Source organism: Panthera pardus, unplaced genomic scaffold, assembly GCF_024362965.1.
Source record: "Panthera pardus isolate Hobbes unplaced genomic scaffold, ASM2436296v1 HiC_scaffold_22, whole genome shotgun sequence".
Classification (NCBI taxonomy): domain Eukaryota; kingdom Metazoa; phylum Chordata; class Mammalia; order Carnivora; family Felidae; genus Panthera; species Panthera pardus.
The window spans coordinates 56,249,866-56,277,629 of NW_026526788.1; the positions used below are offsets into that span (position 1 = coordinate 56,249,866).

Sequence of the window (27,764 nt, forward strand, 5' to 3'; positions counted from 1 at the left end):
GCACACATGTGGATGGATGTGTGTGAGTGCAGTTGTGTGTGTGTACATGTGTGGTTGCACCTGTGGGTGCATGTGTATGTATGTGTATGTGACCGTGCACTTGTCTGTTCCCCTTGGTTGCCAGGCCAATGATTGCCCCTCTCTGCATCCTGTCTTATCTTTGTATGTGATAGTCTGTGGCTGCTTCCCTGCATGGGTCCAGCCTGTCCCCTTGTAAATAAATGTCCTAAAGCTCCTTGCCCCTTGCCTGGGGCTGCCAGCTCAGCTCTTCTTCCTGGTCTCTCCCCCGCCTGCAAAGCTCTCCCTACCTTCTGATTCTACTGTGTACATTCTGGCAGAAGAGAAGCTGGGGGTCTAGGAGAGCAGAGCCAACCTTCTGGGACCTTCTGTGTCCCTCTCCCAAGCTCCCAGTGACAAGGCAACAGGGCCACACATGCTGCCCATTCAGCCCACCCAGGCTCTGGAGCTCTCTAAGGCCGTGTAAACAAGGCTTCTGTGGATGTTCAAAGGAACTGGCGACCTGCAGGGGAAAAGGCAAACTCCTTTCTCGAAAGGGAAGAGAAGCATCCAGCCACCGAGGCCCCCGCCTGCCAAGGCCCAGGGCGGCCAGTGGGAAGGAAGCAGCCCTGCCCTGGTGCCCTGAAGATGGACAGAGAGGCTGCCTGCCTCAGCCGGCAGGAGGTGCTACAAGTGCATGTGAAAGACCAGCCACTGAAGGTAGCTTTCTGGAACCAAAGAGGGGCCTGATTGTTTTTGGACAAGACAGCAGTGTGTGGGAGGGAGGTGCCTACCCAGGGAGCCAAAGGCAGGCCCTGAGCCCCAGTGGGCGGGTCCTGGTCCCACGATCCCCCACAGAGGGCTGCGGCCTGGCCCATGCCCATTCTGGCCCACTGTGTGGCCAGGCCTTATGTCTGACCTGTGCCTCTCCTGTGGGATGGCTGGGCACAGGTGATGCAGTGGCCTTTGGTTTTATTATTTCTTTTTCCAATAAAAGGACTTGCCCAGCTTGAGGCTCTGTGCCACTTCTTTCCCCGATGGTGATGGGGTGCCATCAGTTCTATGCCCCAGGACCACAGGGAGTGGATGCTCAGCTGCCCACCCACCTCATGCCAAGGAGGTGGGGCTGGGTGTTCTTGAAGAAGCAGTGAGGCTGACGTGGGCAGGACCAACCCTACCTTCTTAGAGCTTGTAGTCTAGTGGGGAAGCTACGCTCTGGATCCTCTAACATGGAGCCTTTATGGGGCACTTGCAGCCTTGGGTGGAGGGAGCAGCTTGACAGAGAGCCAGGTCAAAAGTCAGTAATGAGATAAATACCCATTTCTTGAGCTCTCACCCTGGGTTGGGCCCTGTTAGGAGTTGCATCAGAGAAGTCGTTCAGTTTTAAAGACTAGGGTGTTAGAACCTAGCAGAGTCGTATGTTGGATTTTATAAAACTAAATAACATTTATTGAGCACCTATTGTGTACCAGATACTTTGATAAAACCACATGCTAGAGCTGGGAGGGGATTTAAGATCATCTAAATGAGACAGAATGGAGCCCAGAGAGGTCACGTGACTTGCCCCAGTTCACACAGCTGACCGACAGTGGTAGCAAATTTAGAACCAAGATCTCCTGACCCAGTGCTCAACCTGACACCATGCCGATGGCATCTGGATGGAAGTTGCTTTAGGCCTCAGGGCGGCCAGGGTCACGCACTCAGGTCTGTGGGCCAAGAGAGGATCTCACCAGATTGTGGGGATAATGGCTCCAGCCCCCAGGGTGGGGGCTTTGGGGACATCCCCTCTGGCTGGTGCTGACTGGGACTCTGGGCGGCTTTCACACTTGTGCCTGCTGCTCCTAAGGGGCAGCTGGGCCTTTCCCTGAGCCCTGGGGCAGGCTGGACTCACTGCCTCTGCTCAAACCTGGGGTGTGTGGGGTTGTCACAATGGAGGCTGTTCTTTAACATGTGGGAAAGTTCATTCTGTCCTGTTGGCAAGACATTCTGTCCTGTTGGTTATTATTTATAGTAATAATACACAATAGTAGCTAACATTTATTTTATCACTATGTGCCATGCGCTAGGCTAAGATGCCACATAACTATTCAGTCCTCACGACAATCGTAAGATGTGGACTATTATTCCCATTTTACAGATGAGGAGGCTGAGACTCACGGAAGTTAAATAACTTGCCCAAAGTTACACAACTAGGAAGTGGAAGAGCTTGGTTTTGAATCTAGGCAAAGTTCACCCAGGTTTAGGGACCCTGTCAGAGCTTGAGGTCCTCGGTCATCCTAGGTTAGGATTTGGCAGATTCCCAGGTAAGGACTTGGAGCTGTGCCTGGTACTTCCAAGCCCAGGGCTGGAGCTTCTAGGCAACACGGGAGCGTGGGTGGGCTGTGCTCTTCAACTGCGGAGCCCACGGGGGCAGCTCAGTGAAGGGCAGAGCGGGGAGAAGCAGGTGAGGCGTGGCTTCTCTCTCCCTGGTTCTTCTCTAATGGCTCAGTTATGGGGGAAGTGGCCTCCTCCTTGGGTTGTGTCACAGCCACGTCTCTGCATCCCCCTGGCCAGCCAGGAACAGGCCCTGTCAGGCCCCAGCGAGCAGAGGAACCCCCAGGAAGCTCTGGGCTGCCATTCCCCCGTGGTCACTGCTGCCAGACTGCTTTCTAGCTTCCTTTGGGGTGTGTGAAAACCACAGGGTTTACAGAAGCTCGTGGTGCCACCGAGCGGCAGAATCGTGCACTGCACCCCGGAACCCAGCAGCCTGGGAACCATCCCCAGGGCTCCCAAACCCTGTGGGGCAAAGATGGAGTCCAGCTGGCGGTGACTCTCCCTACGGCCAGCTCCTGGGGCACCGCCTTATTCTTGGGAAACCCTAGCTCCCTTGATCACAGCTCCGGAAGGACTCAGAGTAAGGAAAGTTTCTGGCAGGAGGCACCTACGCTTCGTTTGGACTTGACTATTTACCAAGCGTGAAGGCAATGCAAATACCACTCCTAGTGAGACCTGAATTGGAATTCAGGCTTTATGAGGGTAGCATGTGGTGGAGACCCCTCGAGCCCCACTGTCCTCTCCAGCTGTAAGATAGGGGTACTAAAACTTTACAAAATCGCGTGGGCCAGTGCCTCTCATCCTTGGCTGCAGTCAAAGTCACCCAGGGAGCAAGAGAAACCACTGATGTCCCGTCCTATCCCCAGAGATTCTGATTTCATTGTTCTGGGGTGCAGCCTGGACATTAGGACTTTTTAAAAGTTTTCCTGGAGGTTCTAGAGTGAAAATAAGGTCGAGAACCCCCGATTTTGACAGCGCCCAGAGCCTATGAGCCTTTTTACAGGCCTCGGAAGATGTCCGAGGCCCAAATAAAAGTTTATCGGTTCCACAAAAGCAACAAGACAGGAAATGAGTACAAGTTATGATTCTACTCGTAAGGCATTCTAATACAGGCAGAGCTAATCTTTGGTGTTAGACGTTAAGAGAGCAGCTGTCCTGGGATGGGGTATAGTGAATGGAAGGGGGCCTGGGGAGGCTTCTTGGGTGCTCATGCTCTGTTTCTCCAGCAGAGTGCTGGTTACACAGACGGGCTCACCTTGTGAGAATTCATTGAGCTCCACACTTAAGATTTGTGTATTTTTCTATAGGTATGGTACATTTCAATAAAATTTACCAAAAAAGTTTACTGGGTCCAAAATAGGAGAAGTAAACACAAAGCTGAAATTAATACTTTGTTACATATCTACAAAATGTAATACTGTCAAACAGTCCACTGTAATTCAACTTAACTCTGGTTGTGTGTGTGTGTGTGTGTGTGTGTGTGTGTGTAATTTAGTGTGAGTTGTGGATATATATGACAATGTTTGATATGATGAGGGGTGGGGCCTCCAAAAGAGAAGAAAGGTCCCTGGTACCTAAGAAAATCCTAAAAGGGCCCAGGTTTACACCAGGAGCTCTTGACCTTGACCCACCTCCTTCACATATTTGCAAAATAACATGCATTTATCTGGGGAAGAGGATCGCAGGTTTCAGCAGATTCTCAAAGGAGTATGTGCCAACCAATAAAAAATGGTTAAGAACAATTGGTTTTGAGGAATCTGAGAAACTGGCCTAGAATGTGCCTGGCATGACAGAGGTGTTCGGTAACATCAGTTTCTTTCCTTCCTTTCAGAGTCCAGCCTTCTGACGTTTCCACACGACCCTTCTCAGGCAACTTTGGGAGGATTTATTCTCTTGGCAGAGCCCAGGGCAGAGTGCCGAGCTCACGGCTCTTCCTCTAAGGGGCTATTTAACGGGCTTGTCATTTCAGCACCTGCCGGATGGCAGAACTCAGCGTGCGGCAGCCTGGAGCTGCACCGGGCCTTGCGGTTTTGAATCAGGGACCATGGAGGCGGTGGAAGAGTGGGAAGGGGGAGTCAGAAGGCTGCACCAGTCTGCCGTCCCCTAGCGCTGCGCTCAGTTATCCTGAGTCCCAGCTCTGTCATCTGTAAAATGAGAGCACGATGAAAATGCATCTCGGTGAATGAGAATCTATTTCTCCCAAGTAAAATATTATTGTTATTGCCGAAGTTACTCTAGGACCTCATTATACAGTGGCCTCGTGATACAGATTTATAGCCAGGTTTCAGATTCTTGCATAGAATAAACAGACATTTGTCCAAGGGTTCACTGGTTCCCTAATATACGCCAGGAACATTCATGTACGTTATTATTCCATTTAGTTCGCTAACACTCTGGTGGGTGGTTATATTTGAATTCTTATTTTATAGATGAGGAAACTGATGTTCCAGGTGGTTAGGTAGCTTGACAAGCACCCACAGCCAGTAAGTGTCAGAGTAAAGACCTGAACCTAAGCGTCAGACCCCAAATCCTGCTCTCATTCTGCCACTGTGTCACAGTCGGGTGAAAGACTCCTTTCTACCTGGATTGCCTCATAAAGGCAGATTCCAGACCCAGGGAGAAGCATGTGGGCAAATGCGGACACAGAAGAATTAGCTTTGCAGAGGCATGATGGGGCTAGTTATTCTGGAGTAATTTAAGTTATCGATTTCTGTAATGGAAAAGTGATTGGGGACCAGCTACCACCTGAGAGCAGCCTGAGCCAGGCCCTGGAAGGGGGAAATGTTATACCTAGCTTACTGGACCTTGTGCATGGCAATGAATGGCCTTTTCCCCTCTGTCCCCAGTTCCTTGGTAAACTCTTGGAGGGTGGGGATCTTATCTCACTCACCTCCAGTGCCTCCCACCCCCTGCCCTCAAGTGCCTGTCACAGTGCTTTGCCCTTGGCAGGTGAATGCAAAATGCAGCCCACCAGGAAGGCTGGCAGGAAGGGATGAGGCAGGAAGAGGCAGGGATATACAGATGTGAAATCCTCTGGCCCCTGGAGTAATGCGACCTGAGGGGCTGCTTAGGCAGATGCAGACGGGTGAGTGGCCACTGAATAACAATTCAACTGTAGGTGGTCACTGACTAACTCACTTAAAGGGTAGAGGCAGGGGGCGCCTGGGTGGCTCAGTCGGTTAAGCTTCCGGCTTCGGCTCAGATCATGATCTCGCGGTTTGTGAGTTTGAGCCCCGCGTCGGTCTCTGTGCTGACAGCTCAGAGCCTGGAGCCTGCTTCGGATTCTGTGTCTCCTCCTCTCTCTCTGCCCCTCCCCTGCTCATGCTCTGTCTCTCTCAAGAATAATAAATAAACTTAAAAAAAAAAAAAAAAAAAAAGGGTAGAGGCTGTGACGCCGGGCCATCCCCTGTGCTGGGCAGCTGCTTTGAGTTGCCCTGGCTGTGATCTCATGGCTCTGCTCATGATCTCCACCTGTCCTGGGAGGGGAGGAGAGGGGAGGAAGTGTGCATCCTGACCCCACTCAGCCCTGCTCAGTGCTCCCTGAACACCACTATTGTAAGGTGGGTAAATCCTCATGGGGCTGAGTACGTTGCCTGGAAATTTGGACCTGGGGCCCTAGAGAGTGAAGTACCATGGGTGGACAAACAGATAAGTGGACGGATACAGAGAAGATGGGTACCGGGAGATGACTGATGGTTCAGAGGTGGGCGAGAGGGCTGCCTGGCTTGGGATGGATGCTCGCAGACCCTGGAGAGGCAGGTGAATGGATGGGTACCGATCGGCCCTGTGCTTCCCAGTGCAGATCTAAATACAGCGCCAGAGTTCTTCAAAGGGAAGATACAGTGTAACCTGGTCCCTGAATGAGCTCTGCATATGAGTGATGGGTATGTCTCGTTGGGAAGGATTCTTACAGGTTTCACATTGCCCCAGTTAATGACTTATGGATTGTTGTAAAATCAGGCAGTGCTAAATGTGAAAGCAGTAGATTAAAGGGCCTGGGGCAGATTTTATAATAATATCTGGTCAGTCACTGCATTGAGCACCTTGCATGCTTTATCTCAACAGCTCTGTGAGGTGGTTATGCTTCCATTCTGTGGAGGAAGAAAGTGAGGCTCAGAGAGAGGAAGCGGCTTGTTTGAGGCCACTTACAGGGCATGTAGGTGGGGTGTCTGGAAGTCAAGCCTCAGGCCATCTGATCACAGGGTCTTAGGGCAAAGAGAACATTTTAAGGATGGAAGGAAGGGAGGAGGGAGGGTGGGAGGACCATAGGATTTTGGGACCAGTTCTCTAATATTCTGGCACACAAGATACATTCTGCACTGGGGTGAGGCTCTGAGACCCTCTCCTCCCTCTTTCCTGTCTGCATCTGCCTTCAAGGCCTATAAATCTTGAGCCAGGGGACCAGGAAGTCCCATGATGGTAAGTATGGGGTTTACCTTCCTCCCTGTGGCTCAAGCTTATTCCTCTGCCACGGTCCCCAGGGGCAGTTGGGCACGATGTGATTGGGCTTCTCTCCTTTCCCAGGAGCTCTGCACCCAGGTCTGGGGTGCAGGGAGGAGTGTTAGTCCTTAGATCTTTTGGTGGGGGTGGGTGGGGCGGGTACATGAAATGGTTCTGGGTGGTAAGTCCTTCATGGTTGCTCCGGGGCTGGCCATGAAGAAGGACAATGAGTTCCCTTTATAGGAATTATTCTGGGCCCCAGACTTTCCTTCTGGCAGGCAGGCTGGGTTCATGAGGGGCTGGGCAGGGACTTTCTGGGAAGAGCGATACAGGTCCTCCTTCTGTCCCCACCAGACATCCCCTTCTGCAGCCTCCCTTCTTAGCAGAGCAGGACCCTCTGTGCACCTGGCCCTTTCACTCAGCTCTCGCCCAGCTGTGTTCCATGGGCCAAGGATGGTTCTTTGGTTCGCTTGGTGGGCCCTTGCCCTGACTCTGACTCTGGGTCAGCACCACAGAAAGAACAAGTTCTGTATCTGAAATACTTTAAGTTTTCTTGTGCACAGTTGTGCATCTGAAATACTTTAAGTTTTCTGGAAAACGAGGCAGGGTGGGCAAGGAGGAGCCCCAGGCAGGAGTCAAATTCCCGGCGCGGCTATGGTCCTCGGGAAGTCACTGTTCCTTTTGAGCCCCGGTGTCCACAGCTGAAAAGGATGGGGCAGGACTAAATGACGTCTCAGGTGCCTCTGGATTTAACGTTCTAGGGCTTCTGTGACAGTCAAGCGCCGAATCCCAGGCCAGTTCACCAGTTGCCGGTGGACGTGTGCCCTGTGCAGCCCAGTCAATGCCACGCTCCCCCTGCTCGGTTTACTTGGTGATTATTGTCTCTGGGAACGGCCCCGCGTGACAACTTGGCGGAACATCCCCACAGCTCAGGCCCCGGGAGGGTTTTCTCTGCTCCCTTATGGCCATTTTCAGTCCTGAGATCTCTTCTCTGCAAAGCTGTCAGTTCCCCGAGGGTGGCCAGTGTCCCCCCACATCTCCCGCACTGCCGACTCCCGGGTGGCCTGGGCCACAGCAGGGAGTGCCGGGAGCCACGCGAGCCTTCGGCACTGCACAGACCCAGGCTTCATCCTGAACTTTGCTGCTTAGTAATATTATGAATATTTCAAATTTCTTTGGGGCTGACTACCCGCCAGGCACCGTGTCAAGTGGTTCAGATCATCTTGTTTAATACAATGACTCTGTGAGGTAGGTACTATCCCCATTTTCCAGATGAGAAAGCCGAGGCTGGAGGCCAGCACGCTTACTTTACATTTCTGCTCAAATGCCTCTTTCCCAGAGAGGCCCTCCCTGCCCCTCCCTATTTCAAGGGCCCTTCTGCCTCCAGCCCTGCACCTCCGTGTGTCTTCAGGCTGCTGCCCAGCTCCAATAGCACTTATCTTCTGACTGCATCCTGATCATGTTGTACGTCATGGGGCACTCAGGGGTCAGCCAGGGTTGTACACAGGTGTACGGGCCCGGCCACAAGAACCCGGCCCAGCACACAGCATGTGTCCAGTCTATGCCAAGTGACAGCTGGTTACATAATTTGCCCAGGTGTCAGTTTCCCGGAGATCGTTCCCCAAGAGGCTTAAAAACACAGGCTGCGGAGCCAGACAATTGCCGCTTTGAATCAGAGCTTTTGCCGCTTAACCGGCCACGTGACCTTGTGGAACTTATTCTCCCTGAGCCTCTGCTTCTTTGGTGATAAACCAGATGAGTAACATTCAGCCCACAGCACGGGCGGGGGGGTTCATGGGGACACACACATAAAGTTCTTGGCATACGATAGGCGTTCCGTAAATGTTAGCTCTGTTCCCTGGGGAGGGCCTTTTCTCTTCCCGCTTCTCGTTTTTCTCCAGTGGTCTTCTTTTCGACCACTTTGCTGTTCAACCACAGTTCCTTAAGGGGATGGTTGCGGAAGGAGAGGTTGGCATTATCTGTGGAGCTAAGCAGCCCTCGCTCTCTCGCCTCCTTCCCCTTCTGGGACGTGTCTGTTGCTAAGGAGACACAACGGCAGACCTGACAGGATGTGGCTGGGGTTCTGGCCCACGCTGAAGGAGAGAGCTGGGGCTGACCCTGGGGAGGGAGAGGAGGGGAGGGGCTCGGCTTGCCTCCTGGACTGACAGTCTGGGTGGGGTATCACTCTGGAATCTGCTGGACAAACTCAGCTGGCTCCCTGAGAAAGTGAAGCATTCGTCCTGTGTCTGTGCGGCCCCAGAGAGACGATCAACAGCCCTGTTTGGAGGCTGGCGTGCAGTTCCTGCTCGGGTCACAGTCCAGAGGTGCTGGTCAGGGTGTGAGGCCCACACCCTGGGAGGGGGCCATAGCAGCCAGAGTGACGCATAATCAAACTCTTGGCCCTCAGAATGGCACCTCCCCAGAGCAGGGCTGGCGACGGAGTAGAAGAGGCTGTGCAGGTGATCCACGGTTTCCCTTTGCTAAGGACAGCCAAGGTGGCTGGTGAGAAGATTCAGCATGGGCACTGCCACCTCTATCTTGCAGCTGCAGGGTGACCGTGTGGCGCTTGTCACAGATCCCAGGCTCCGTCAGAGACTCCATTTCCTCCTTCCCAACCCATCCCCGGCCCCTGGGCAACGCAGAGAGACTGTGGCTTTTGTGTAACGGGTTAGTCACCCCAAATGGGAAGGAAGGGTCCTTGTTAAGAGCTCAGGTTGGGGGCCAGACTACTCTGACGGAGTCCTTCCTCTGTGTGTCCCAGCCGTGTGACCTGGGCAAGCCACATAGCTTCTCTGTAAAACTGGGATCCTGATAGCACTTTCCGCTCGGGATTGTGGTGGGGATTACACAAGCTGATTCTTCTAAAGAGCTTAGATCTGGCCCAGACATGCCAAGCTCACTAAGTGTGGCTATTATTGTTATGTTAAGGGTACATTCCTGGGCAGAGGCGTATTCTCAGTGGTTCTCAGTGAATGCTTGCCCAATGGATACTGGAATGAGAGAGCTTGCTTTCTGGTGTGGCCACCCAAGCATTTAGCTAGATTTTTCAGAAAGCCCCTGTGAGTCCCACTCTTATCCCATGCACCGGGTTCCTCCATCTGGCTGCAGGGAGGCCATGTGGGAACAATAAACCAGGTCATCTCTACTTACCATTGTATGCCCAGAGCTTAGCTTAGTACCTGGCACACAATAGGTGCTCAACTAATATTTGTTGGCTGAATGAATCACATCAGGAGTAAGCCTTCTTACCCAGCAGCTGGGATAGTGTAGTGGTGCTCTTGCTAGCTGGGGGGATTTGGGACTCCTCTTTGTAACTCATCTGGCCCCACCCACCAAGTAGGGTAAATCGACACAAACACACCCTGTTGTAAGAAACTCCGTGTAGGAGGATTCATGGTTATTACTTGACGAGGTATCCTCTGAAGTTTGCTGTCATCCTGAATTTTCCGATGTCCTTGGCAGGCTGTCTCACTAGCCGTCCTGTCCCTTACTTCTCGTGCTGTTGTGTGCGGTCTGTCAGTGGACACCGTCGTCTTGCCATTCACCACTACATTTGGAACCATTGCCTCTATGGGTTTTGGGTTTTACTTCTCTCGCTATCTTAGATCTACTCGTTCATTTCTAAAAAGGCAGCAGCTTCCAGAATGACTAGGGAATAGTCCGAACAGTGACAGTGCTGTCTGTTACCCCCTGACAAGATGGTGTGGTAGGAAAGGGCTCCAGCCTTGGCTGGGGACCAGCTGGCTCTGTGACCTTGGGTGGATCACTTCATCTCTCCGAGCCTCATGTCTGGGCCCATCCAGACCTTTAATTTCTACCTGAACACACAGGAGCGGGCTTCCCAGAAGTGGAGCAATTTTTAAGTTGTTACACGCTTTCCTGTGACAATGTGGTTGTTTTTATTTTAAAACTTTTCATTTAAGCTCGTCTTCTGAGTGTAAAAACAGTACTAGCTATGAGGAATTCATATTTTGTGATTTATTGGGAGTATTATTATTATATCAGAAAATGGTAGTTTTTTTGTTAAATATGTTTTTAAAATGCTTGCTGCATGCTTAAGTGTGATTTTATTATATCTTGGGGCAACTTTTTTCCCCCACGAAGAACAGATCTGTGATTTATAACAAGCCTTCACTACCGAGGCTGGTTGTGAAAGTATTCTATGGTGTTACATCATTCCCAAAGGGTGCTCTGGCTACAGAGGCTTCCAGGTTTCTAAGCAGACTGCAGAGGAGACCAAGTTGCAAGATTCTTTTCTAGAAATCAGGGTAACTTGAGACTAGCCGTATCTCTGTCCAGCCACACACTGAAGGGTCTTAGAAAGGAAAGGGCTTTGGGAATACACCAGACCAAATCTCTTGTTATTTAGATTATGCAAACTGAGGCCCAGTGTAGAGAAGCAACGTCCCCCAGGTAAAAGGCCCAGAATATTCCCTCCAGGTCTGCTCCTTGCTCATCCTACATCCCTTGCCTGGCCCAAACCCCAGCCCCCCAAACGTGAACATTGGTGCACATACCCAAACCATTTCTCATGCCCAGGACACTTTCCCTGTCTCGTGATTTGCTTTCCAAGGGCTACATGACAGAAAAGCTGCTGCTACTTCAGGATTCCAACCAGCATCTACTTGCCCCAGACACATTTTTGTTTTTATCAGCTAGGCACTAATACGCAGCAGAGAGTTTATTGGCATAATTTCTCCAGAAAGAGGCTGGAAGACTTGGCAAGTTCAAACTTTAACATTTTTGTCAAGAGTCCCAAAGGGCCACCTTTTCCCCTCCCATAATAACCACCAACTCCCAGAAGGCTTTCTCTACCACGGGAAGTCAGGGCACACAGAGCAGAAACAGCACAGGCCAAACCAGCAGGCACATGATACATGAATGAATCAACTGAGCAAGCAACTGCCTGGGAGCCATCTTTGTTAAGGGCAAAACAGGGTGCTCATGACACTGGAGGATACAGAAAAGACAGGACTATCTTGATTCTTCTGAAGAAGTGAGGGAGGGTAGATGGGGTAAGAGGGGAGACTTTCCTTTTCTGTTTTCTCAGAAAACATGCAAAGAAAGGCTTCACAAACAAGATTACACAAACATCAGTATCTCCCAAACTTCCCTTTTCAAAGATGGCCACCCCTGCGGTCCATTCAAAGGGAGCACGCAGCAGAGTCTACTGGGCGTGGAGAGAGAGACAGGCAGCGGGAGAGATTTAGTTTTCCACAAAGGTTGTTAGTTTAGTTTAGTTTTTTTTTCCTTTATTGATGGGATTTAAAGTGCATATAACTGAAGGCAAAGTCCAAGGCCTAGAGAAAGATATGAGGCCCGAGAGAGAGGCTCAGAGATTCTAAAGGCAGCAGAAGGATACCCACCTAAAAAGGCCACTTGAGCTGTAAAAAGGATGGGAGAGAGAGAGAGAGACAGAGAGAGTGGGAAAAAGAGAAAGGGGATGGGGGTGGGATGGGGGTGGGGGGAAGCATTTGGGAGGAAGAAGACAAATACCGGTTCAGAAATTCAGACAAAGATGAGTAGTAGGAGCTAGTTTATATCCCTGGTAGGAAAAGACGGGCTGACCTTAAGGTAGGAATATGTGAGAAGGGGAGACGTGAGAAGAACAGTGGCCTCTGGCCAGGGCATAGCACCCCAGGGACCCTTCAGATGGTGGCAGTAGTGGTGGGGGCTTCTCCAAACCTCTGTCACGGTCTTCCCCGGAGACCCAACAGGGGTCTAAGGAGACTCCATCTGGCCAGGAGAAGTCAGGGGCTGGGGACCTTGATCTGGGGCCTCCCCAAAGCTCCCCAGTGGAAGACAACTCCTTGTGTCCTACTGGACCATGGCTGGGCCTCACTCACCCACACAGGCCGTGCCGTCCTCGTTGGGTTCGTACCCCCGACTGCACCTCTTGTTGGTCCGGCACCTGTAACTTCCATACGTGTTGACGCACACAGGCTTGTCTCGAGGGCACACGAATGGGAACTGGATGCATTCGTTGGTGTCTGAAAGGTGAGGGGAGTCACTCACCAGGGAGGTGTGGGGCAGTGGCTCCTCGCTCAGGCTCTGCTGCCCCACCCACTCTGTGACCTTGGGCATATCCCTTCTTCTCTCTATGCCTCAACTCCCTCACTTCTGTCCCTCTGGCTGGCTCGTTCTGTTATACCCAGAATTCGTGATCCCCAAAGACCACTAGGGAGCCGAGTCCGATGCAAAAGCAAAAGAGCCTTTATTCGAGCTAGCTCGAGCTCAATCCCCTACCTGCACCGACGCAGCGATGAGATACTGGGGAGAGCGAGCGAGTTTCAAAAGCACAAAGGTTTTATAGGGATCTAGGGGCAGTTGGTGAGGTAATGGCTGTGGCCTCAGCCAGTTGGCTGGGGAAGGGTCCGAGTCCTGTTAGGCAGGTGAGCGGGAGGTTGCTCAAGGGGAGGAGGTGTGGTCAAGGTGAAGGACACAGAACAAGATGGAGTCAGCCAGCGTAGGCCTGCCCTTTCAGTTCTATATTTGACCTCTACGTGTTGGGGGTGTCACACTTGGCCCGGGGTCTTCTATGTACCACACTTCCTGTAGGTGCTCCCTTCATAGATGGATGAGTCCAGATTCCTATCTGCAGCCACAACCTGTCCCTGGGGCTCCAGACTTATGAACCCAACATGCATCTCATGCTCAGTAGGTCCAGAATGGAAATCTAGATGCTCCAGCCCTCAAACTTCTTCCACCCCCTGACCCCATCTCGCCTGAGTCAATCAATGTCACCCACTCAGCTGCTCAAGCACAGATAGGAGCAATCCCTAGATCCTCCTTTTCCCTTACCTCTGTAGGCAAGTTAACAGATCCTGCCGCTCTGCCCCCATAGAACCCCTCTGTGTGCCCACCTCCTTCTCCAGCCACAGCCCGTTCCCAGCCTGCACCACCTCTTGCCTGGATTTCTGCAGCCACCTTCAGACTGGCACTCTGGCTTCCACTCTTCCCTCCAATCTAATCTGCAATTCAGCAGGCAGGGCGATCTTTTGAAAATGTGAATCATACTCTCCTGCTTAATTGCAAAGGGCCCCAGGAACAAAATCCAGACACCATGAGACCCTCCCTGACTTAGCGCCTGGCTCCCTCACCACCTTCGGGCACGCCAGCCTCCTTCCCATTCCTTTCACACACAGAGCCTTTTTCCTGCCTCGTGGTCCTCGCTCCTGCTCTTCCCTCAGCTCTCCGTGTGGCTGGACCTTCTCGTCCTTCAGGTCTCAATTCAAAGGGCTTCTCCCTGACCACTCTGTCTAGAACAGTCTCCAGGGACACCTTGCTTAAAGCGCTTTTGGTCCATCTCATCCGGCTGCCAGGTTACGTGTTTGTGGTCCCCCTCCCCAGAACAGATGCTGTTCCAGGGCAGGTGCTTGGCCCACATCCCCAGCACCTCGCATGGGCACGTAACTGTCTGCTAGATGATGAAAAAGAAGTGGCTGGAAGGGTGATCCCACAGGGTCCTTCCAGTGCACAGGCTAGACACTGGAAGTTCTGTGTACATGCATCCTCTCTTTAGAGTGGCCAGGGTTGGGACGTGGAGAGTGGAGGGGACTAATTTCCTCCCAAGCCACCCTTAGAGCCGCACTCCTTCACTTTCTCACCTGTGGTCCTTTGCCGGTGTAGGGCCCTCCACCAGACCACCTTCTCCCCTCTCTCTGCCTGGCGAGCTCCCCATCGCCCCCCAGGTCTCAGCTTAGGCCTTGTCTCCCTGGGGCACCTTCTGGGACCCTCCCTGGCTGGTTGAGGCCCCACCTTTGTGCTCCCATATCCCACCCCTCCCCCACCCAGCCCTGCTCACATTTCTGGTCATCACTGTTTATTCATGTGCCTCTCCCACTGGCTCTAAGCCCCACGAGGGCAGGGGCTGTGTCTGTCTCATTTACTCTTTTTTTTTTTTTTAATTCATTTTTTTAAATGTTTATTTTTGAGAGAGAGAGAGAGAGAGAGAGAGAGAGACAAAGCACGAGCAGGGGAGGGGCAGAGAGAGAGGGAGACACAGAATTGGAAGCAGGCTCCAGACTCTGAGCTGTCAGCACAGAGCCCGAAGCAGGGCTCAAACCCATGAACCATGAGTCGGACGCTTAACTGACTGAACCACCCAGGCGGCCCTGTCTCGTTTACTCTTGAGTCTCAGTAGCAAACCCACTCAGCCTGGGGCTGATGAGCATCTATGGAACAGACTTAGGAAGAATGCTGCCTGAGAGTCTAAAGGCAGGAGGAGTCCTTGACCTGACCCCTCACTGTCGGTTCCTGACACAGAAGATACTGGGTTGAGGGTCTTTCAGACGCTGAGCCCCTTGGCTGCCCCTCTGCCACCCCAGGCCCTCGGAGGACTTTCAGAAAGTCAGCGAACGCTCACAGAGCTGCGGTCCTAGCAGTGTGCTAGCCACCTGCCTCCCAGTACTGCACGAGGCTACCGTCTCCCTTCTGTTCTGTGACTACACTCCACGCCCGGGTTGCTCCAATGCCCCTGGCCATGCCCATCCTTGTCTGCCGGCTCCCGTGCTTGCCGCTCCGCCAGCTGGCCATGCCAAAGCCACCACGGAAGACGCACGCGCACCTTCGCCACCGTGAGGTGGCCGCACAGCCCCTCGCACGGCCGGGCCACCCCGTGAGCACTGTACAGGCAGTTATGCGTCTCCTCCCCAAGCCCATTCTCTCCGAATTCGCGGCAGGAAGCACCCCATCCCCAGAACTGCCATGATTCGGCCTATTGGCTGCTGGCGTCACTCCCACCTTGGTGAGTCACGTGGCGGTTGTCTTGGCATCTGGAGCCCCAGGGACAAACAACACATTTCCCTCCCCACCTTTCCCCTCTTGTCTGCAGCCTAAGCTTTGCCAGGGCTCAGACTGACATTCCCCAGGGAGATCCTGGCCTCTGCCCCATCCTCTAGTGCCTGCAGGCAACTCACCCATGCAATGGCCATTTTCCTGCTGGGAGAATCCTTGGCCGCACTGCAAGGTGGGCAGAAGCAGAGACACTGGTGAGTTGAGAAGATCCCACCTCCGGTTCCCCCCTAATCACAGCCACAGAGCAGCTGTCACCCTGAGTCCAGAATGAGGGGTGCTCTTAGCTCTGGGCCTGGGGCTGCCCTTCCCTGCTGGGACCCCTCCCCTTGCACTGAGAAGAGGAGACTGGGGGAAGGACGAGAATGTATTCAGTTCAAACTCCTGCTTATTCCCCTCAGGTGGGATCCAGGTGCCTGAGCTGGGGTACCTAACAGAACCTATCCCTCTTAAACTACAAATCCCTCCCTAAACTACACATGGAGGGATCATTATGAAGCCTGCTCTTTGCTGAGAAGATTTCCATCATTCTGGAGGCAAAATCTGCAAATTCCTGGGAGTCCACTTTCAGACCATGGGGCTGTGGAGGGGGTCCGCTCTTCTGGCTATGAGGCCCGGACACCCTTACTCACCTCCAGTGGCGCTGGGCTCTGAAGTCTGTCCTCATCCCGGGGGTAGGAGATCTCCAGCACAGAGTTCATCTCCTCACTGGCCACGCTCCGGCTTGCCATCTTGCCATCTGGCCACGTCACCTCCACACTGCTGGCTTCATCCTTCCCTACGGGACAGAAGGAGAACTGAATTTTAAATTCTATTTAATTTTAATGAATTTGCATTTCCATAGCTACGCATGGCTCGTGGCTACCATATTGGACAGCACAGCACTAGAACTTACATTCTAGCGGACAGGCCAATCAGCATGAAGCTGTTTTAGGGGAGAAGGGAAAGCCTGGTGGTAAGCAGGTTGACTCTGGGTTCAAATCTTAGCGGTACCGCTTGCCTTGCTGTGTAATTTTGGCCATGTCACTGTATTTAAATTTATATCATTTATAATTATAGCCTGCTAGGGGCCATGCTTTCTTTTACCATTGGGAATGTGCCTGTTTTCAGGGAGCGTCCGCTCTGGTGGGGACAGACAGGCAAAAAGATGAACAGATCAATGATGTCAGATATTAACAAGCTCTGTGAAGAAAACAAAGATAGGGCAACATGGTAAAGACGAACTGGGGCTTGGCTGGGGAACTTTTCTAGCCAGGGTGATCAGGGACAGGCTCTTGGAGGGAAGGCACTTGAGCTGAGCTCTAAATAAAAGCTGAGGTGATAAAGAACAGGACGGTGGAAGGCACAGGAGAAGGACCGTCCTATAGAGCTGAGATGTTTACAGAAGCTAATGGTGAAGCTCAGAGAATATTCACGGAGAATCCATCCACACACCCCCTTAAAGCAACGTGTTACATCGGTGGTAGAAAGCAGGTTGGAGAGATAGGTCAGGTGTTCAGGTGGTGTCAGAGGCGGCCCCAGCCCCCTGCTTGAGGCATCAGGCCTGTCACTGCGGCAAGGTCAGGCTAATGGTGATGAATGGGGGTGGGCAGGAGGCAGGCGGGGCGGAGGGGGGTTGGGCCTCACCTGCAAGGAGAGGTTGTTTCCCCAGTCAGTCACCTGGGAAAGAGGGCCGTGCTCAGTGAAGGTAGGAGGGCGGATGCAGCCCCCTCGTCACCCACCAGGGATGACCAGATGCAGGCCTGGTGCTCAGGGGTCCACAAATCCCGTCATACCCTCAAGCACCATTCGTGGGCTGAATAAACAATGTTACCCACTTATACGTGCTACTTTCCCTTAATGTATGCAGACACTCCTAGAAGAAACAGGGAAACCGAAAAGTGCTGCTGAATTTACAGCAGCTTTGGGCCCTTACTGTCCGCCAAAGGATTTTACAAGGATAGCTACTGTGGGGGCGGAGGGTAGTCTGTGGCACATTTTCATGTATAAAAGGGATTCCTGTATTTTAGAAAAGGGTTGGCAGCCACAAGCAGACTTTGAGGGGAGTGTGTGTGTAGACTCCTGTGTGCAGGGGTTCACCCTGGTGGGGAGCTTGGGACAGCAGGGGTCATGGGGTGGAGGGCCCCAGCTGTGCCTTCTTCCTGGGAGTCCCAGCACCCTTCTATGGAGCTTCCAGAGGAAGCTCCCTGCTGCGAGCCACAGCTTCCGGACCCTCCCCGCATTTGCTTCCCCTTGGCCTTGCTGCTACCGCCCCATGATTAATGAGGGCAGGGTGCTGTGGGCACACGCACACACGTCAAGGGTGAAAAGCCCGTCTCTGTGGGCCAGGTGGGGCAGCGGGACCAGGGAGAGACTCCCAGAGCACAGAGTCCCACACTCGGGGCTGCTTCTGTTCCCCTACAGACTCTCCCCTTCCAGCCTCACTGATTCTGGGGTTTGCTTTCTTAAGCCAGAAACTGTTTCTCATAAACCTCTAATCCCCCACTCCCTCCTTCTATAATAATTCCGTTTGGAGAAGAAGGGTGGACCACGGGACTGGGGGGTATCATCTGTGGGCTTTTTTTTTTTTCTGTTTTGTAATAGTCTCTTGAAGTTAAAGAGATTTGGCATTTTTAGGTTGTACAGTGCCCAAATTAAGTGGCATATATAAAAAGTAAATATTTTTCCATTAAAAAAAGGAGACAAAGAATAGCAAATGTTTCTCACCTAAGCCAACAGAATGCTACATGAATACATTTTCCAGCCTGACTGGAGTGCCACAAATAACTCAGAAGAGTCACCGAATATTCATAGCATGTAGTTCTGAGTCCCGCTTCCTCCCTTTCTCCCAAACCAGGACGGGCAGGGGCTATGAGAGAAGCCAGCCAAGGAGAACACATCTCAGTAGCACTCCCTCCTCTGCTGCTGCTGATTTTACTGACTTGGGCACCTTCTCCGGGGCCTTAGTTTCCTCATCTGTAAGATGGGGGTGTGGCCCAGAGCTCTAGCACTCCTGGGAAGGACAGTCCTTCTTCCTTGGAATGTGAGCCCTGCCCCAGCCGACTGTCCCCTAAGCATCCCCATCTCTACCATCTCTTAGACATGGGGGCACCTGTAGTTCCCAAAGCACCTTCATTTCTTGGCAATAATACTGGAGAATATGTACCCCAAACTGTACCAGGTGATCTCACTGTTGGCACTGGACCCTCTCGGCAGCACCGTGGGGAACGTACTAGACTTCTAATTTCCACTTTAGAGAGAAAGGGGCTCAGACCCGGGGAGGGGATGTAAGTTGCTCACAGTTCCCCAGCTAGGGATGTCTGACCCCAAAAGCCCATATCTGCTTTGCCCTTGCTCTACTGCTCACTTGGCCCCGACGCCCAGCCCCACCACGGGCCAAGTGTCCTGCAGGGATCTGGGATTTAACAGGAAGGAGACGGACCCAGGTCCCATCCTGTGGGAGCTGCATCCCGTGGAGGCAATGAACATAGTGATGATGTTATAATGAACTGGGAACGTGCAGCCATAGCATTGGTGCCACTTGGTGAGAGAGGCGGGTGTTAAAAGTCATTCCATTTGGGTGTTGCAGGAGGAGTAGGAGTTTGTGAGGCAGAGGAGGGAAGGAAGGGGCAGTCCTGACAGATGGTGCGGCATGGTACAGAGGTATGGTAAGGTCATGTGTATTTGAAGAGTAGGGAGAAGTTCCAGGTGGGGGAAGCAGAGTGTGGAAAACGTATTGGCAGGTTGGGGCTGGGGGAGATGGGGAGAGACTTTGGAACTTTCATGTGTGAGGCTGATCTGAACCCTCCAGACGACTCTGCAAGGTGGGCGTTCTATCCCCGCTCTCCATGTGTAGACATTGGCAAGGTGAAGTGACTCACAGGTGCCTGAGCTACGATTGGAACCCAGACTCCTGTCCCCAGACTGTTCCCTCTCAAGTTGCCAGACATCCCAGGTCATTCCAGGCACTGCACAAGGGCAGCTTTTAAGCAGTCTGCGTGCCAGGCCTGTGTGTCAGGGAGTGGGGCTGCGGGCAGAGGAGGCCCCATAACCAGCACAGCTGGGAGGTCAAGAGCAGAAGGGAGTCACCTCTGGCAGCTTCTAAAGGACAGAGGCCAAGGAGGCTCAGAGAATTGCGCTTTTCAGAATTACCAGCAAAACAGATGGTGGGAATACAGTTGGTGGAATATTTTTGCACTTTAATAAAGCAATTTTTATGTGGGCCACTGAATTTTCCTTCCCTAAATGAGCACCAGCAGGCTCGGAGGCAGCTCTGAGTCACTCGCAAACAATTCGCTTAAAGAAAGGTGGTGTGTGTGTGTGTGGGGGGGGCAGGGGTACTGTCAATGCCTGGGGTGGGCTGGGCAGCGGGTGAGCCTCCGATGGGGGCTGGCTGGGACAAGTAGACTGTAGGTGCTTGTTTTCATTTTCTGGGTTTGGGTGAGTGGTGTCAGTCCTCTGCAAACCAGGAATCGGACAGCCAGGGTAGGGGAAATGTAGGGTGGGTGCACAGGGCAGGGGGCGGAGGGGGGTGGCTACGATGCAGGTGCAGAGCAAACAGTGCACAGTGGGCCACCCCACAAAGGCCATGAGCATAAATTCTTCTTTATGAGCCTGGCTGGCCAGCTGGCCAGAAGGAGCAGGGCAAGGCCAGGGCAGGGTGCAGAGGAGAGGTGAAACAAGGCCAGGGGCTCCACTGAGCAGGGGTGGGTAGGATGGGAGCCGACAGCACACCAGAACGGGCCCCCTGGGAACCCCAGAGAATGAAACAGCCATCCAGGGAGGTTTGTGAGTTTTTACTGCGTGGTGATGCGATGCAGCCCAGACCCTCGGGAGTGGGGAGGGTACATGAGGGTCTGAGAAGCTAGTCCCCTGACCAAGGCTCAGTGCAGGGATGAGCAAGACATAGGCGTGCCGAGGGGCACACGTGCATGCCCACGTACTTGTCCACGCACTCTCCCCCAAACCTTGCTGCAAAGTCAGGGGGAGGTAGAGGATGATTCACAAAGGGAGGGTGGGAGCAGGGTCGGTTGGGGTGAGCGGGAGCGCCGTGAGTGCTGGAAGGGGGGTTTCCTTGGGCCCTCTTCCCTTTAGAGACCTCCCCCTCCCGGGGACAGCCAGGGGCCCCACATCTGGGCCTCAGTGACTGGACGGACAGGGCAGGCCTTTCTTGCGTTCGTGTTCTGGACATGCCCCTTCTCACCCCAGGCGCCACAAAACAAACTGCTCAGGACTGGAGACCATCATACTGCCCGTCAATAGGAGACTTGCTCCACAAATCATGAATGCCGCCACACGGCGACATACCGTGCGGCACAGAGTTTGGAAAACAAAGGAGAGATGTGCAGCCCGAAAATGGTGTCCAGGTTATGTTGTTAAGAGGGGGGAAAAAAAGCAAGTTTGGAAATAATGGAAGAGTATCATCATTTTTGTTAACAAAAACTCCCAAGGAGTATTTATCTATAAATATGCTCCTAGGCACAGCGCATGTGGTAAAAGCACATAGAAAAGCGTGGAGCCGGGAGCAGGTGACCCCACCCCTCCCCCTCCACATTCCTGATCCCCTTACCCTGTTCTGCATGTGCTTTTTTCACAGCACTTAACATCTTCTAACAGTTTATATGTTTACCTAGTTATTATGTTTATATGTTTCTTCTACTTCCACTAGAATTAAGATCACCCATGGCAAGGATCTTTGTCTCGTTAGTGTTTGGCACATAGTAGATGGCTCAGTAAATAAGTATTGACTAAATGGATCAAATGGTACTGGGAGAGGGTGAAGGGAGGAACGTTAACCTTTTGCTTAATATTCGAAACATAATGTTGAGCTTTTGGGTTCTTTTTCCTTTCTTTTTAATCATGTTATAATTTCTAATTTTCCGATAATCAATATGCATCATTCTTACAATCAGGAAAAAATATTAAATCCTTCTAAGAACAACTCAAGCATTGCCCTCCCTGCAGGGCTCCTGGTGCAGGACACCACCCCTGCTGGGGCTCCCGAGCTCCTGGCCGCTCTGTCTTCGCACGGCACGGCCTGGCTTTGGCTTGCTCGGGGGAGCTTTGATCCGCCTGTCCCCCTCCAGCCTGGTTCTTGGTTCCCCCCCGCCCCCCCCCCCCCAGTTGGGCTTTGGCCTCGCTCTCTAGGCCCCACTCCTACCAGACCATTCCCATCGTGGGCACACTGAACACTCCCATCTCTGGGTCTGTGTTCAAGCTAGGCTAGCCCCTGGAGTGCTCTCATCAGCCGCCCACCGTGCCTTCTAAACTCCCGCCATCCTGCTAGACCTCGTGCTAGGCCCATGTCCTTGGGAAGCAGAATGAAGTTCTCCCATGCTGGTCCTCGCACAGCCCATCTAGATCTACCTTGCACCAGAATCCCTGTGTCCATCTGCCTTTTTCCCTGGACTGTGAGCCTGGAGGGCAGGGGTATTTCTTCTTTGTCTCATCTGTCTCTTTCCCAGGTCTCTCTGTGTCTCTCGGTTTCCCCAGCCCACTGCCTGTCTGTGGTCCCGGTCCTCGCTTTCCTCGATCCTTCCTTCCATCTGGCCTTTCCTCTTGGCTCCCTCTCTTCCCACCCCATCGCTGCCCCTCCATCAGCCAGGAAGGCCTGTGCTACGCTGGATCCATGAAGGAGACCCTCCTGGACTGGGGGCCCTGGAGCTGTGGGGATAGAGTCCACCTGCTCCTGGCGCTGCTTCCTGCTCGGTCGCCTCAGTCTCACTGCCAAGCTCAAGAGTGAGCTACAGGGACAGGTCCCAAGAGCAGCCTTCCTTCAGTGGCTCTCTGGGAGTGGATCCTGGCAAGAGAGGAGCCTACAAGGGGACCCGTGGAGCGGTTTGGGCCAGAGTTCAGAGCCAGAATAAACCCCCCGGCCTTGCAAAATATCAAGGAGAGGCTCTGAACCAGATGCAGCGGCGTGTTACCCCGAGTGTGGGAGGCAGACATTGTGAAGAGGCATGGAGGCTCCTGGGTGCCCGTGGTCCCCGCACATGACTCAGCCGAGGCTGCCTGGTTGAAGAACCGAGGCTGCCCGGTTGAAAAATCTTGTCAAGGGCAGATTCTGGCTGGAGAGGAGACCCAGCGAGGCCCACAAAAACGTCTTAAAACAGCACAGGCAGCCCACAGGATGTGAGGAAGGAGAACCTCAGCCCCAGTCCCATCCTTACCATGGATTTGCTCTGTGGAACCTCAATTTCCTGATCTATACACAGTGGGCTGGGGTGTTGACGTCCAGCCAGATGCCTGGGTAAACATCCCACATGTGATACCACGGCATTATCTTGGTGACTGGATGGCCTTACACGGGTCACCTGGTAATGAGGGGACGTGGATGTCCAGGAAGAAAGAGGCAGAGCGGAGGACCTTGGCTGGCTCCACACACAGCAGCTATGGGAGGCCAAGCAGTTAAGTCACAGAGGTCAAGAATTCAGATAGTGGTGTTCAAGGAGTCGGGGTCCAAATCCAGCCCTCTCTACTTTCTGGAGATGTGATTTGGGGCACCACTCTCAGCCTGAGCCTCAGTTTTCTGACCTGTGGAATGGGGTTACGATTTATCGGGTTGTGGTTAAAAACTGAGTGAGGTATCTTATGCAAGGCACTTAAGTCCAGTGCCTGGTATACACTAAGCGCTCAATGACTGTCGGCTACTGCTGTTTCGTCGGAGGACAACATATTTAAAAGTCATCTCGTACTTGGCCAGCATCGCAAATGGCTACCTTAAAAGTGACAAATGCTTCAACAGCCAGCCGACCCATCCAGGGTGAAACAGGCCAAGAACATGCTCACATAACCAGGCCCCGGGCCCCCTCAACATTTATGCTCCTTTTTCAGACTGCAAAAATATTATGTGCTCCTATAAAAATTGGAACACACGCACACAAAACATATGGAAGAAAATAAAAATCACACGGTTGGACAGATCTGGATTTGAGTCTCAGCTCTGCCACTGATCTGTCATGTGACCTTGGGCAGGTTTCTTAATTGCCATGCTCTTCAGTTTTCCTATTTGTAAAGTGGGGATAAATAGTGCCCGCGTCACAGGGTGGTCGTGAGGATGAAATTCAGTAATAAAGTGCCACCTGGATGAGTAAGAGTTACCGTGTTAATCCACTCAGAGTCACTGCTCACACTTTTTGCATGTTCTTTCAGTTTTCTTCTATGCCCATATGATGTGTGTATAATATTAACATATACGTTAATTTCAGACCATATTGCCTGCTTTTTTTATGTTAGTATTATATCACCCCATGAAGTGTTAACACGCAGGGGAGGGTGTCTGATCTTGAGCCCAGGTATATTTGACTCAAATGCTTTCTTCGCCATGGTGTCTTAGTAAGGACACTCGTGACTCCTCAACATTTTTTCTATGATTGCCCCTCCCCCTTTCTCTCTTTTTAGACTGCCCCCTGCACCAATTCCCTCCCCAATGCATTTCTTTAAAAACGTTTTATGTTGAAATGATTATAGATCCACAGGAATTTGCAAAGATAGTACAGAAAGGCCCTGGGTACCCATCACCCAGTTTCCCTCGATGGTTAGAGTTTATGCAACTACAGCATCATACCCAAACCGGGAAGTGGACATTGATCATGTGCATGTGTGCGTGCGTGCATGTGTGTGCGTGTGTGTGTACGGCTTTATGTCATTTTATCACATGTGTAGGTTTGTGCAGCCACCCCCACAATCAAGATACAGAACTGCTCTATCACCCCAAAGACCTCCCTCAGGCTGTCCCTTTATGGTCACACCCACCCCTGGCAACCGCCACTCTATTTCCTGTCTCTGTAATTTTGTCATTTCGAGAATATTATATAAATGGAATCAACAGTATGTGACTTTATGAGATTGGCCTCCCCCGCCCCGACCATAATGCCCTGGAGAGCTATCCAAGTTGCTACGTGTATCAATAGTTTAATCCTTTTTATTGCTGAGTACTATTCCCTGGTGTGGATGGACAACAGCTTGATGAACCAGTAATCTATCACAGGACACCTAGGGTGTTTCCAGTATGGGCTATTACCGCTAAAGCTACTATGAACAATCTTGTATAGGTTTTTATGTGGACATAAGTTTTCATTTGTCTGGGGTAAATACCTAGGAGTGCAATTGCTGGGTTTTATAGTAGTTGTATGTTTAGTTTTTTTAAAATTTTTTGAACGTTTATTTTTTTGTGGGAGAGAGAGAAAGAGAGAGAAAGAGAGAGAGAGACAAGAGTGCAAGTGGGGGAGGGGCAAAGAGACAGGAAGACACAGAATCCGAAGCAGACTCCAGGCTCTGAGCTGTCAGCACAGAGCCAGATGCGGGGCTCGAACCCATAAACCCTGAGATCATGACCTGAGCCGAAGCTGGACACTTAACCAACTGAGCCACCCAGGCGCCTCTAGTTTTTTATTTTTAAAGAAACCACCAAACTATTCTGCAGAGTTGCTGTACCTTTTTACATTCCCACCAACAATGTATGAGGGATTGAGTTTCTCTGCATCCTTGCCGGCTTTTGGTATTGTCACTATTGGTTTTTTTGTTTTGTTTTGTTTTGTTTTGTTTTTTTAGCTGTTCTGATAGGAGTGTAGTGATATCTCATTAATAACACAGACATACTGTAGAGCTGTTTATGTACTGTATGTATATCTGTGCCTTTATACATATAAAAAAGAGTAGGATTTTTTTGCTCCCCTTCCCCCAGACAAGAACCAATTTTTACCCCCTTGAGGGCGATGTCACCCCCCCCCCCCACCCCGAGAATGCATGGCTTCTCCAAGCTCCTAGCTAAGGGAAGTCACCAGGGGTTTGATGAGGCTTTAATCACCAAGCTGCTTCCCAGGAAGCCAGGGAAACAGCTGGTTTGGACAAGTTTGGTACAATGTCTGAACGAGGCCCCAGCCTTGGACAAAGGGAGGATTAAATACTCTGACCCCAAGGCGAACTCATTCAACAGAGGACTGCAGTGGGGACCCCTGCAAGGGGAGGGGCACGAGGAGGGGCACGAAAACCTTCCTTTTGGGCTCAGGTTCATCTCCGAGCAGGGCCGCCTGCACGGCTGGTGTCCACCACGGCGGTCACGGTACCTGGACTACTCTGCACGCGGCAGGTGCTCGGGCCGTGAGTCCTCGTTACTGAGCATGCTTTGGGGCGCAGTCCTGGGACCCCACTGACCAAGCACAGCAGCTCGCTGCCTGCCCCTCCCCCAGCCCTGACTCACCTAAGCCAAAGTGTGCCACGGGCTCCATCTCACACAGGTAGCCTGAACCCCCGTCGATAATCCTCAGGTGGGCCCCGCTCTTCTTGGTATAGAGCACAACCTTAGCTCCCCTGGCGAAGGCCCCGAACTGGGTCCGAGGCACCACACGCAGCCAGTTGTTGCTGAAGCCCTGCAGGGTGGGAGGAGGCAGGCCAGTATCAGGGGTGGGGGGGGGGGGCGCAGGGAGGGAGGAAGAGAAGAAAACGTGCAGAGGGAAGAGAGGAGGAAGCCGGCAGAGAAGGTGAACAAGGCAGACAGACTGGCTGAAGTTTGGAAAGAGAGGTACTGAAAAAATGAGGGAAAAGCTAACAGACTTGGGGAAAGCAGTTTCTGGAGCAAAAGTGCCAGTGGAAGGCAGAGGGACAAAGGGCTTCTCCCAGGAGAAGGCAGCCCTTGGAGGTTTGCTATGTGGCTGGGAATTTATTTTCTGGGTGTCCATTTTCCACCACGCTGGGCAAGGAAGCATCCCGGGCGCCTCTGCCCTCTATCACCCTAGACCCAGGGGAGACACTAGGCTGGGCTCTACAGGTCCCGGGGTCCATGCACACCTGGTTCCCCCGGAAGACGGACAGCGGCTGAGCCATGGACTCCCCGTGGGACAAGATGAGGTCCAGCATCCCATCTCCATCGAAGTCTGTCACCACACCCCCTGCAATAAGGCAGATTTCGCTCTGGCCATCGGCCAGGAGACCCAAGCGGGAGAGGGGCTCCCAGTCAGTACCACGTCGTGGTGCATGTGCCAGAGGGTGGGAGGCAGAGAGCACAGTGCTGGGGCAGGTAGACAGGGTGGAAGCCCATCTCTGCTTCCCAACAGTCGGCTCATGGCAGGAAATCATGAAGAGGGCTCCCTTTCCCTTCCCTGAACTTGTGCATGGCGTGCATGCAAATCGCTCAGACCACGAGAACTTCTTCCTGATCTACTACACGCGGCCTTTGCATTTTCAGTTTTTGTCAATGTATCGTGTTTGCATATTCATGGTCTCCTTTTGGTCCTCGCTACAACCCAGAGAGGTGAGGAGGGCAGGCGTAGTTATCCCGTCTATGGGTGGTGCAGATCAGGACCCAGAAGATGAAACAACTTCCAAGACCACAAATGAGGCAATGGCAGGACCAGGTCTTGGGACTCCTGATCCAGTGCTCTTTCTCGGACACCAGGCTGAATGCCAAGAGGGGAGGGGTCAGACCGCAGGACCCGCAGCCTCTCCTTTCCATCCCCCCCCCCACCCCCTGCGTCGTGGGCAAGGCATTGCCAGAGAAGCTACTGCCTACCCGCCCCCCGCCCCGCCCCCGATTCCCAGACTCCCGCCCCCAGCAGCCCTGAGACTGGAAGCATAGGTCATCGCCACCTCTGCTTCTGGCCTGGCGCTCCCAGGGGCTCAACCCTCCCTCAGGGTGGAGACCTCCAGAACGGCAGGGAAGGAGGAGTCCAGTGCTGTGGAGTTGGCTGCCCCATCCCTCCTGCCCTCACCCTGGCGTACAGGCGGTGCTGAGACAGAGGAGTGCGGGCCTGAGCCCTCAGGTGCCCTCACCTGTGCCCCGACCCTCAGGCTCCAAGGCATCGCCAGGATTGAGCTCCTCGATGAGAGGGTCGCCGTGTTCCCTGCGGATGACACTGCAGGAGAGGAGACAAGTCGTTCCCAGATTAGCAGCATGCCGTGGGCCCCCTGAATCCAGAGGCCCCCTCACTCCATCCTCTGTCCCCTGAACATCCCCAGGCACCCTGTGCATCAGCCACGGCCTGGATGTCTACGGAGCCGCTCTCTGTTCACAGAGCCTGCCTACACCCTGTCTGTCCCCTTCTTGGGTTTTAATTTACATTGGTAAATATTGATTTTTCCCCCTCTAATGGATGAATTATAGACAGCCTGGGGAAGGGCAGCTGATGGATGGAGAAGGGGCAGGGAAGCAGCTACCTTCAACCGACCTTCACTTTCCTTCCAGTGGCCCCAGGTTTCCAAGTTCTGGGTGTGCCCAGGATTGAAACCACTCAAACGCCGCCTCC

The 27,764-nt window shown here is 52.7% G+C and overlaps 1 protein-coding gene across 6 annotated transcripts in view; it reads right to left on the reverse strand.

Moving 5' to 3' along the window:
- Positions 1-27,764, reverse strand: part of CRTAC1 (cartilage acidic protein 1) — a 157,442-nt gene that overhangs the window by 8,164 nt on the left and 121,514 nt on the right. For 2 of the 6 annotated variants that reach the window (XM_019459052.2, XM_019459047.2), the window contains exons 9-14: positions 27,292-27,374; positions 26,311-26,411; positions 25,724-25,892; positions 16,176-16,321; positions 15,669-15,711; positions 12,597-12,740 (exon numbers count right to left, since the gene is read on the reverse strand). In XM_019459052.2, coding sequence (XP_019314597.1) covers positions 12,597-12,740; positions 15,669-15,711; positions 16,176-16,321; positions 25,724-25,892; positions 26,311-26,411; positions 27,292-27,374 — 686 coding nt within the window. Of the gene's footprint in view, positions 1-3,787; positions 4,455-11,416; positions 12,135-12,596; positions 12,741-15,668; positions 15,712-16,175; positions 16,322-25,723; positions 25,893-26,310; positions 26,412-27,291; positions 27,375-27,764 lie in introns of those variants that run through there. The other 4 variants (XM_019459049.2, XM_053909807.1, XM_019459050.2 and 1 more) reach the window with 4 other exon arrangements.